Raw genomic sequence first — 12,778 nt, 5'->3', positions numbered from 1 at the left:
TCTGAAATAAAGGCGATGACTCCAATGGAGCCAGGGCTTCCTGCAAAGAATTTCTCATCTACTAAAGCTAGTCCATAGTTGGTTGATTATGTGGGCTTGATTGTGGTGCACAAGTACCTTGTCAGGGAGAATATACTGAGTGCTCTTTAATCAAGCAGAGAAGGGCTTAACAAGACCTTGGATATCTTTATAATCAAGACTGGATGCCTTCCTGAAGAATGCACTTTATTCAAAATGCTTGTGAGCTCAGGGTGGGTGTGATTCTGTGGCCTGTCTATACAAGAAACTGGATTTAGTATTCCTTAGGCTTAAAATCTCCTCACTCATTTTTCCTTTTTCTCTACATAAAAATCTAATTTGGACTGATCTTTTTTTATTTCTTAGCTGGAAATAACTGGTTGCATTGGTGCAACAGTGAGTGTTGTTATCAGACAAGTCTGAATCTGAAACTGAAATTGCTGCTTGGGCACTAGATGTGTACTGCTTCCTTAAGGTCAGAGTTCCTCACACGGTCAGTTGTGTCACCGGTGCATATTTTTGTAGGGTTTACTCAGGACACGCTTAGTGATTTTTATTTATTTATTTATTTTTAATATTTTTTTCTCCTGCTGAGTAGAAGTGGGTGGAGACTTCACCACTGTCATCATAACACTCTACTGCAGAGGTTTGCAGTCCATGGTCCCACAGACTATTCGGTTAATGAATTCTTTTGATGTTCAAAACCATCCTTTTGTTCAAGTCAGATCTCAGGTCTGAGAGGCAATTGTAGAATGTCTACCCCAAGGAAAGGGTGCCCTTAGAGACTGGTTTCTTGTATGCTTATGGCTAAGCAACTGTAGCTTCAGATAACATTGCCTTTTATGTCCTAGTCACTGAGCTCTGGTTTTAGACCACCTCTGTTTTTTGGAAGGGAGCACAAAAGCCAGAGGTGGTGATGTGCCAACTTTAATAGTCTATGATAACATGTCAATCCTCCTTACTAACTAGCATTTTGTATCATGAAAGCTGTGGGTTTGCTTCTTGATGCTCAAACAAAATGTGTTAGCTATTCCATCCAGACCCCTTTGGTAGTAAAACTTATGCTAGCTTTCACCAGATGGACACAAGGGCTGACTGCAGTTGTGATTTCTGTGGGCTGTGCCCAGCACAGTCGGTGCTGGCTGCCACCAGTGACTCCCGAGGACACAGCTGCCACCTCCTGAGACTTGCCTGAATAATGTGCAAGTTCTGATCTTCATGGGTTTGAAACCACAACTCTTTTTATGTATTTTTTTTCCCCTCCTCTTATTTTCTGAAAATAATAAGATATTTTCTGTTTTTTTCCTTTCTGTAACAGATACTTTCTTCAACTCTCCATGTGACTTTAAGCTGCACTCTCTATTCAGCTGGAAATCAAGCAACAAAATGTTGCTTCACAACTGACAGATTTGGTTTCCGTCTGCTTTTGAGCTGCATTTCTGGATGAAAGGGGGATGTAGAGAAGATGCCACCTTTTAGCTAGCAGCTATATCATTAGGGAGTTCAGAAAAGTTCAGATCCAAGCTTCGGCTTCTGTTTGTGAGTCTTGAATGGCTTAAGAGATGGAAAGTATGAAGAGCAGGCGATAGCCACACAGAGCACTCCTTCCTCTAGGCAGTGGGGCATTTCCCTGCAGGGCAGGCGAGCAGCATCCAGCCCAGGGCAATGCCCCATGTTACAGGCACAGTTGGGTGCTGGAGGCAAAAGGAGACAAATAAATATCAGAAAAGGGAGCTAAGCAAGAGATGAGGTGATGATTATTAAATGTAAGCTTTAGAGGGGATAAAAGCAGAGCTATGTTACAGGGATGTGCAGTAGTGGAATGTTCTCATTCTGAAATTATATGTAGCTGCCCATTAAATGCAAACCTAACTTGAATACATTTTAATCTAAAGCATGTTTGACTGTTTTATGTTAATTAAGAGATCCAAAAATAATAAAAAAATATTTACCTACCTTTGAGCCCATCCTCTGTCATCTCTCATTATTGTCTAACATTTTGGGTCCCAGTTTGGTGTTGGATGGTCTTTTGCCCTCCAGTGTTCAGCAGTTTCTTGTGCTGGTAACCTCTTAGTTTAACCCTGGGCTTTGTCTGGCTGTCTGCCTGCATCCCTTAACACTAGCAGGTTTGCTTTCATTGGGATGTTCATTCAGTTACGTCCCTCAGGAACATCCAAAATCTTGCCAGGCAAATTACAGGAGAGGGGGAAAATCCCAAATAAAATACTGTTGTGTTTCATTTTGGTTGAAGTATGATGTTGCTTTAATCTATACTAGTTATTAACTCATCTTCAGATTGTTGACAGAGTTATAATGAAAACATTATTTTCACTGGAGGAGTTAAGACAATAGTGATGTCTCATTAACGTTTTTATTGTATTGGAGACTAGGAACAATGTATTTCACATCACTGTAAAATGTGAATGTGTTTTTTTCCAAGTACAGAACAGCAATATGTATCAAGCTACTTTCTGTGTGGTTTAGGATTTTGCAGCTTTGTCTAATACCCAGCCTATACCAGCTCTGGAATTCCATTTATTCCGGATGTATTTGAAGAGCCCTCTCAGCCAAATGTATTCTACTAAAGCCTATGGTTTCAATTATCAGTCATCTTCTTTTTCTAGCTTCAAATTTAATCTTCATTGATGTCATTTTCCCTATACTTTTATTGCTGTGCTTCTTACTGCTGCTCACATCTTCCATCCTAACTAGGATCATTATTTTAATCAGACGACCTCTTTATGGTTTCAGAATTAAGTGCTTTGGAAGGGAAGGAGACACTGCTGTGTTAAGATCTGAATGCTATTTACAGGTTTTGTTTGCTTTCTGGTTTTGCACGTCTGTTTTCATCTTTGGACAACTGACTTTAAAAAAAAATAATCAAACAAGTGAACAAAAAAGCTCTGGGTTTCTGCTAGTTAGCTATCATGTATTGAATTGTATATGTTAAGGTAATATGTGAATTTGTGGTTATTGCAAGAGATACCACGTGATTCACAGGACAAAAGAATCACTGTGATCAGGTAAAATGTCTTCAGAGATCGAAGCTCTTGAGCTGTGTGTGCTAACTTCTGATCCAGTTGCACTTACTGAGGGCTGAAAATTACATGTCCACCTGGTTACAGCAAGAAGTTGAAATATGCTGTTGTAAATCCATAAAAAATGCTCACAGATAGTTACAGTTTCTTTCTACTTGAATGGGAGAACCAGCTAATTACTTGGAGATGATCCTGGAAGATCTTGTAGTTGTTAATTTGGTGGGAATACTCATTCATATTATGTAATTTTTGTGTTTGTGTCAGGAAACAAGGAGTAATGTTTAATGGCTGTAGTCCAGCACATTTGTTTCAACATCTGTGATAAGAAAATGACCTCATTTTCATGAGAAGGAACAGACTCATTTCAGAAAGCAAACCAACCCAACTGATTTCCTTGGCATATGGTTCTCGTTGCTGGCTATTTCAGGCATATGGGTGGGATCTGGGTTGAGGTTGTCACCTGAGTGTGGATTGTCCCCCTGGTCAGCACTGACCACAGCAGTCAGAGACAGAGATTTAGCTCATCCTAAAGCAGGCACCCTGAGCTTGGCTCAGTGGCCCACAGGTGGGTGTCTAGAGCTGTCTGAGACAGACTCTGACATGTGGGATGTCCCCGTGGACATCTTCAGTCAGGCAGAGGAGAATTTGGGGCACTAATGTTTCTAATTCTTCCTTCTCACTTTCAAATTTTTCAAGTTATTTCATACTTCAGCTTCCGTGTTTCCTAACCTGAAGCTTTCCTTGTCTTCTCTCACCTGCCATATTTATGAACTTCCTCCTTGCAACTCCAAAATAGTGTCATTAATTCAGTACCACTCTTAACCTTATGTACATCTGTGTCTTTTCTTGACATGACTCTGACTTTTCCTGTGGCTTTCCAAGACCTGACTTTAATACCAGGCTATAAACAGTCTTTTCTCACTTTCCCAAAAGCTGGTATTTTTTTGCCTCCAAATTGCTCCCTTGGGCTCAACCTGTAAGCAGCTCTAAGATTGCCATTTGATATACTTTTTGTATGTCTGTACTATGATTTTCTATTTTTCCCATCAGTAAGAATCTGTGAAAGCTGGGGTCCCTTGGGTCCATTATCGATCAGTCATTTTGTATTCCCCATTCCCAACAAAGAATGTTGTTCTGTTGGGGTTTTTTATGGATGATAACTGTCTCTTTTGCTCTCGTAGATCCAGGTTTGCACAGGCAGCAGTTTTTCCTGCAGCGACCATCGAACGTGGTGGCCATGGAAGGGAAGGATGCTGTTCTGGAGTGCTGCGTTTCTGGGTACACCCCTCCCACCTTCACGTGGCTGAGAGGAGATGAAGTGCTCCCTGTCAGGTATCTCAGTTCTTTGTGGGTCGCGTATCTTAATTATATTTCCCTTAGCAAAGTACAGGCAAACCACTGAGTAATGCTTTAAATTCCATGGAGTGGATTTGGAGGCCATGAAATTTTCCTCCTAAATAATAATGTGACTGGATATGTCTCTTAACCTGCTGCTATAATTCATCTCTGCATCAAATCTGAGGGTGGACTTTGGTCATAAATGTCACCTGGTTGGTATTTAAAATGGAAGTGTAAAGCTATTAACAGCAAAAATCACAGCTGAGAAGTAGTTACAGCATAATTTACTGTGTGTAATTTGCTAGACAGAGATTGCACCTTAACACACTGTGGACATGTTATTAATGTTTCAGGTCCAAAAAGTATTCATTACTGGCTGGCAGTAACCTACTCATATCAAATGTGACTGATGACGATTCTGGGACATACACGTGCGTCGCCACCTACAAAAACGAGAACAGCAGTGGCTCTGCAGAGCTGTCAGTGATGGGTGAGTACACGAACTACGCCCACTTTGCTTTTCCAAGAATGTTTTTAATTATTCCCTTTTCCACACTGACTTAATTTTCAGAACTCCAAATAACTGCAGACTGTACAAGCCCCTTCCCTGCTTTGATCAGGTATTCACACCCATGGAAACCAAGTCCTGTAAATCTTTGAATACCTCCCACCATGCCTGATAGCCTTGCTGTCGCTGAACATCTTGTGGTATCAGATGCTAATTGCTACTGCCTTCTGTACATGGTCCTTTCCCTTAATTTCTCCTTCCTGAAGCCTTATTTTTGGCATTACAAAGGATGTCCTTGTTGTGCACAATGTCAAGCACAGTGTGAGTTGAAAATCAGTTTTGTAGCTGCTTTTTTTTTTTTTTTTTAATATCATGAACAGTCAATATGGTAAGATAAGAAAAACCAATGTATTTAGCATCTTCTCACCAATTTAACAAAAGTCCAAATAAATTCATAGAAGTCCTCACTCAGCCGTGATGCTCGGAGGGTTCCTGCTGTTAAATCTTACAAAAGCACCCTCCTGACAGAACCAGCTTTCCCCCATGCTCGTTCCTCATGGCAAATGTTAATGGAATCCGAAATATGCTTAAATCTAATAGCTGCCTTTTTTCTTTATTTAAACCATTGAATAATAGCAGAGTACATTAGTGTTATTCAGTCAGATCTAAAGAATGACATAGTTAATGCTTAGTCAAACAATAACATATTTCAATGTGCTGTTCATTTTGCATTCTGGCTTTAAAGCTTATGCATGAAAAATACTTTCATTAGTGAATAGAGCCTTAATTTGGATTATAGGATATTCAGTGCTTGTATAACAATATCCTTTTATCAAGCCATAATAAAATATAATAATTAGTGGTGATGGAGGGTTCAGTTCTATTTCTTTAGGTACATTAATGGAATACATTGTTTTACTGCATAAAAATTAAAATGTGGCTTTACAATTGTGGAAGTTCATTTATTATGGAATTGCTTTCATTATAAGAAATGGAATATTGAAAAGGCAGGTAAGTTGTTGGGCAATATACTTTGTTTGCCTTACTGAAACATGTTGATTTCAAATCTAGTGTGCAGCAGGCGACTAAGTGTTGTTTGAGAAGTAGAAATAAATTACACTGATATTTCTCCCCAACAATAGATTGCAATATCTATTGGTAACAGCAACTGTGGCTGGAGGATCATTGCATAGATCATTTGTGACCATGCAGGTCCCGTGAAAATTAATAGGAGTTTTACAGCTAGGTCCTTTATGTTACCTTTTGAAAAATTTATTCCTGTCTGCCTTCAGTCTGTAATGCATCTAGCTTTGACTTCATTATGCCTTCTGCTGTAAGCGTGTCATGTAGAAATTAAAGGTACATAAATTTTCATGCACATTGAGAGGTATGCGATGGCAATATGACACAACTGTAAGGATGTATATGAGGTGATGAAAATCTGCATGAGAAGATGACAGAATGCCAAGATAGGTCTAAGCATGAAACTAGACCAACACAAAGATGAAAGACGCTGCAATTGCTGATTCTGCAGTCTTAATGGGAAACCAAAACTGCATTGCCATAGCACAATCCACTTGTATTCACCCTCTTGGTAGATCAAAGATTTCCTTGGTAAAGTTTCTGTTCACACATGGAATCCACAAATACAGAACAAGTGGGGAAAAAACAAACAAACAAACAAACAAACAAACAAAAAAAAAAAAAAGGAGCTGTAACTTTGGCACAATATTGATGAACATTTCTTATTTTCATGAGTAGATCACTTATTTGTGACAGAATTAACTGAAAAAGAAACATCATGCTCACGTATGTTTGTATTAATAACAGAAAATGTTCAAAGGATTCAAAGGAAATTATGTGACTAAACTGGAGAGATGATGACAGCAATCTCCTGATACCTGTCTTTCCAGAGCAATGCACCAGGGCTACTGATTTGCTCAGAATCTGTTTTATTTGTTGAATCCATCCTTACCAGTAGGAAACTCTCAAATGCACTGATGTTTCTCATGTAATCATTATATCTCATAAACAGAATAATTAATTGATAGTTTTATTTTCTTCTTTGGCTAGATACAAATGTAGATATTTCTGTGTGTTTCCTTAGAGTTAATATGCTTGTTTATTTAAGAAACTGTAAGTTGACCATCAGTATTTTGCTTCAAGACTCACTTTTTTTTAATATTGATGTAATCCTTTAATTGTTAATGTATCTGTAGTGCAAAGAGGGATAAATGAGACATTTGCAGTCAGAGTGCACAAAAATTTAACAGTCCAATAATTATCTCCTCTGAAGTCTGAGTAGACAACAACAGATCAAAGTTAGTTACATCACACGGTAGCAAGATGCTTTTGATCTTTTAAATAATGAGGCTATTTTCTAGAAACAGAGCGTCTCACGATGGAGTTCCTATTAGTTCTTTTAAAGACCTAAAAATAACCCCTTCTGAGTTGGACATAGGTCTAGAATTGCAAGAGGTGAATGAATTTGCAAGAAAAGATAATATATTTTGCTAAATTTTAATTTTGTACCATGGCCTTTTACCAATATTTTTTGCCACATCTCCCTGTGTAATGAAAATTAAAAGGTCTGGTGCAGATTACCTAGTTACTGTATGAATCATCTGTGTGCTCAGTAGCTTTAGAGAGCTTAGTGTTTAAACAAATGTTTGAAGATGATTAAATGTGTTAACCAGTGTCAATGACAATTATTTTCTGAATATTTTCTAGCTTTCAGAATTGTATTTTGGGCTTGCTCCCTTTTGGCCTCTCAGAGTTTTACTTTTAATATAGCTTTTCTGTTTCATGTTTTGCTAAGCAAGACTGAAAAATCTGCTTAGCTGTTTTAGCAGAGAAGCCCCCTACCTCAGCTCCCTAAATGTTCTGAAAGTGACATAAATCCAGAAAAAAGTTTTCCATACCCTATAGCTACTTGTGGGATCTCACTCTGATTGCAGCCTGATTTGGTGGTTGGATAAATGCCTGTGATTTCGGGTCCTTGTAGGGATCTGGGAGAGATCAAGTGTCATATAAACCCAGTTTTATGTAGGTGCTCATAAATGAATTGACAGATTTGCTGATATGTTGTCATACATAATTTCTTTTTCTTCCTGCTTAATATTTTTGATTGTCCCTTAATTGTGTTAAAGAGCAAACTATAATTGAACTGATAGGGTTGGGGAAGAGCATTGCATCCTCTGAAATTTGAGAGTTTTGTCAACTATTCTTTGCATAATAATGCATATATTCAGAATTACCCTATCAATGCCTTTGGATCAGAAAGCTATTTTTAAAAAGGTCAAGACTGAGGTAATGCATTTCTTTAACTTACTTTTCCTTAAATGTCCCTTAAGGAGGAACAGAAAAGGGAAGAGTTTTCCAGTAGTGTTGGGTCAGAATGCTGGTTTGAGATACTTTTAGGTCACTGCCTAAAGAAATAAAATGTAGTAGCAAAAAGCAAAACAAACCAACCAAACCTTGGATCTGAAAGATGGTGTTTGCAGAAAAATACTGTTGCTAACTTTTACCAAGCATCAATATGTATAAGCTACAAACAACTTGACTGCAGTTTGGAAGCATTTTTTCTATGCAAATGCCTTTTACTAAGGAGTTTTTAATATGAAGCGGTTTTAACACTGGTTCTGTTTGCCATTGTGGAAGAAAAACTACATCAAAGATAAGGCCATGTGAGACAAGTAGCTTATAAAATCACCTAGGTCTCTTTGACAAGAATGAATGATTTTAAGCACCGTGCATGTTGGTCAAATCAGTTTTACTTCTGACTCTGCTGCATAAATTCCTGTAGCAAAATGGTTATTCAGAGATCAAGGTCACAGAAAGTACCGAATAAAGCAGGCGTGGATCATGTTGTTGTGTGTGAATCACTTAGGTAGAGAGTAGTATTAAGAAGGAAGCTTGCATCACCATAACACGTCTTGACACAGCAATGAAAGCATGAAAAATGAGAAGCCTTCTAACTTTTCCTTTGTGGGAGCTGCTTAAGCTGATCTCACACAAATGCACCAGTCCGCAAATATTTACAAAAACAATTATAGTCTATTGCTAGTGTTAAAAGCCAAACCCAGTGATGTACCCTATTGGTATATACTCATTGAAAAATAATTTCCAAAATACAGAAGAATATCCACTATTATAAACCTGTAGATAAGCAGGTAGATCTTCAGTGGCTGAACGTTGTAACAGCTATGCAGAAGCTGTTGAACCTAAAGAAATTCAAATAACCTGAGGATCTGTTTCTCTGTGATCCCACACTATGGGGTGAGTTAATTTTTGCTCGTGTCTTGCTATCTTGTTGAAGATACCAAGCACAGAATAGACTGTTTAATTATCCTCTGCTCTGAGTTTATAGTTCTTTATGGAACAGGGCATATGGATATTCAAGCTGGCAGGATAAAGCTGGACAGTAATCTGCAATAAATCTCATGATGGTTAACTTTAGGCAAAAATGAGACAAATGAATATCAAACCCAATCTCTCCCCAGAGCAAAGGCTGCCTTCTCCCATTAATTTTCCTGATAAGTTTCAATTCTGAAAAGTTCTCTGTAAATGGAAACATTGATACCATCCACTATGTTTCTCAACAGTATAACTTTGAGTCTGTGACATGGCAATGTAGGTTTTTCATCCCTCTCTCTGTTGAGTCAAGCAGAGAGAAGTGTCTGATGTGGTGCTCTTATGTCCTTCCCCAGAAGGTTGATGGAGCTGAGATACCTTATTCTCACTGAGATAAGAGAAAATTAATGGTACTGTCACCTGAAAATATGGAAGTCAAATATTTAAATTAAGCTTTGGATAGAGACTTCTTTTTCAGGGTGTTAATGTGGGACAGGCAACCCAAACTCTGTTGGAAATACTGGGTTTACCTGCTGAAATGTAACAAGGCTTTCTAAGATGAAGTTGCTGGACTAAATTAGATGGATCAATAACTATTTCTGTGTTCACTCCCCTTTATTTAGAGAATTTTAAAAATGTATTACCTAATCAATAGCATTCAGTGGCTTCACAGAAGCCAGTTATATTTTCCGTCCGGGAAAAATACATTTGGAGAGTGTTTAAAATGAATTTTATGCAGCTGAAACTGAAACATTTCCCTTTGAAATCAGTTACCTACCATTGCCTTGCTAACAGAGAGCACAGTATGGGTGCATGGTGCTAAATACAAGTAGTGGCAATAAAATAATGTTATGGGGGTGCCCTGTAGGTGATCTCAAAATGTTAGCTACGCCCTTCAAGGACTTTTTTTTATACTTAAGTAATTAAAAATGACAATACTAGCAGAGCTGTGTAACCCTATGACAGAAGTGATGAATCTTGGCAGTAACAGGGGTCTGGGCTGGCATAAACAGTGAACTGGAAAGCACCATATAGTGCCACAGGTTTTCTATGGCAAAGCTGTCTGAGCCCTGACAGGTTTTTACTGTAAGTGACTCTGTTTCTCCTGATCTCAGATTTGTTTTGCCTTCTGGAGGGGTGCAACTGAAGAGAGGAAAAACATAAGGGTGGCAACAGTTTCAAAGGATGGGGGGGAGAAAGGGACTGTCCTTGCTGAGGCTGATGTGTGAAAAGAGTTTTATTAATAGGACACTTGAAGATGGGGTACAAGATAGCATATGCATGGCTAAATGCCTGGCACTTCTGCAGTCATGCTGGGTCAGTGCAAGTGTTGGAATCAGCAGAGTTTTCAGAAATTTTTGCAGTTTTCCTTTTATGTGTGAACATGCTCGACACTTTGATGCCTTTTTTTTTTTTTTTTTTTTTAATATATCTTAAACCATATAAAGCAGTTCAGCCAAGCGGTCTGAGCAGAATGACTGGCTTATCTAGCACCCTCAGTGAGTCAAGAAACTAATGTCATGACTGAATGCCCTTGAGACAGACAAAATATTTGAGTGGGTGCAGGTGCTGCAAATTTAAAGCTGTTGAAATTATTTATTTGTCCTTTTTAAAGAGTCCTATATTACTATGGAGCTTCCAGTCAGAGGATACCCAACACATTTGTAGATTGAGTCAAGATTTGGCATTGTTTTACTGGATATAGGTATATTGAACACCAAAAAAATAGGATTTCAACAATCTCTTCTGTGTGTGTCTGTTTTTATACAGACAGACAGAAGATATGTATATGTTTGTCTGCGTGAACTTCAGAGTTGACTTAATCCTTTATAGGAAGAAGCATCCACTTCTATATAATATAATTATTATATTATAAGCATGTATTATTCTGTACCTACTTACCACAAAGTTTCTCCCAGTTTACTCATGCTGTTGATACTGCCTAGTACTGACAGTAAGGCTGGGCTGGAACAAACAGCAGTCTGATCTTTAAGAATTTCTGTATAAGTATGTTTTATGTTTCATTTGGGTTCTTTTTTTTTTTTTTTTTTTTTTTTTTTTAATCCCCAGTCCTGTTTAATATCTTACTTTGCTTTTAGAGCAGTTTGAAGAATTTGTTCTGAGTGATTTTCCTTTAATGGGGTCTGTGAATAGTGAGGTGAATTCCTACTTGCAGGAAGCTCATCCTGGTAAATGGTGTGCAATTGAAGGACAGTTAGCTAATTTTTATTGCCATAGATGGAATGGGAGTTGAGTGCCTAATTCAGACCATTGTGGAAATGTAATTCTTGTCAATGCATCATGAGTATCAAATACTTATTCAGCACCTGACACTTGTAAAAAGCACTTGAGTGAAACTCCAGTGTTGCTGTTTTCTGATAATGGTGTTTAAATTCTATCCTATTAAAAACAAATATACCTAACAAGCTCTGTGATACCAATGCTCACTTGGATGATCGTAGGAAAATTGCTGTGCCTGGGTGTGATCTACAGGTTTATGTTTAAGGGGAAAATATTAATGCAGAAATCCCTTTGAATTCCCAGGAGAATGAATGTTGGGAAGTTAACTATACAAGATCTATTCAGTCTGATTTTTAAACTTTTAATTTAGTGGATCAGCCTGCAGTGGTCGCAGAGATAGTCTGCCAAATACCTTGTTAAATAAGCTATTTTCTCTCTGACAAGGGAGCTTTGCTGCTTCCAGAAGCACCGAGCATGGTGGTGTGTTCATGTGCGGAGCCATCGTGGTGACCATGGGCTGATTTCCTCCCAGGGCCACGGAGGGAGCTGTGCCGTGCGCAGTCCTGCCAGTGTGTCATGGAATCATGGAAGAGTCCTTAAGGATCATCTGGTCCAACCTTTCTCGCCATAAGCCTGGTCTAGACAAGATGGCCCAGCACCCTGTCCAGCTGAATCTTAAAAGTGTCCGATGTTGGGGAATCCACCATTTCCCCAAGGAGATTGTTCCAGTGGCTGATTGTTCTCATCATGAAAAATTTTCCTCTTGTGTCCAGCTGTCGTCTCCCCAGGAGTAACTTGTACCCATTCCCCCTCGTCTTTTCCATGTGACTCCTTGTAAAAAGGGAGTTTCCATCTTCTCTACAGCCACACTTTAAATACTGGAACATGAGGACAAGGTCTCCCCTCAGCCTTTTCTTCTCAAGGCGCAAAACCCCCACTTCCCTCCGCCTTTCCTCATGGCAGGCTTCCCAGACCTTTGACCATCTTTGTGTCCCTACTCAGGTCCCTCTGCAGCCTGGCCATAGTGCTTTTTTGTACAGTTGTGCATCCACATGTAACTCTTGAATATCGCATGGGACCAACAGAAGTGTTCTCCATCCCAACAGGTGATGGCACAGTTTGCTGCCCCAGCTACCTACATCAGCCATCTCTAACTTAAGGCTTCTGTTTCGGCTCTAGGTTCTGTAGGGCTTTGCACACATTTCTTAGGATTGATTTTTGCTTGTGGGCATAGGTGCTAAATGAGATTTGGAGAAGTGCCTAAATAACTCTGGGAGCCAAT

At 38.8% G+C, this 12,778-nt stretch overlaps 1 protein-coding gene across 1 annotated transcript in view; it reads left to right on the top strand.

The window, feature by feature from the left end:
• DCC (DCC netrin 1 receptor) overlaps positions 1 to 12,778 on the top strand; it is a 592,838-nt gene that overhangs the window by 287,914 nt on the left and 292,146 nt on the right. The window contains exons 4-5 of the mRNA XM_042804693.1: positions 4,238 to 4,388; positions 4,748 to 4,884. Of these exons, the coding sequence (XP_042660627.1) occupies positions 4,238 to 4,388; positions 4,748 to 4,884 (288 nt within the window). The remainder of the gene's footprint in view (positions 1 to 4,237; positions 4,389 to 4,747; positions 4,885 to 12,778) is intronic.

The sequence above is a fragment of the Tyto alba genome, unplaced genomic scaffold, assembly GCF_018691265.1.
Source record: "Tyto alba isolate M040663 unplaced genomic scaffold, T.alba_DEE_v4.0 Super-Scaffold_42, whole genome shotgun sequence".
Taxonomy (NCBI): Eukaryota; Metazoa; Chordata; class Aves; order Strigiformes; family Tytonidae; genus Tyto; species Tyto alba.
This window is presented reverse-complemented; position numbering and strand designations above follow the sequence as displayed.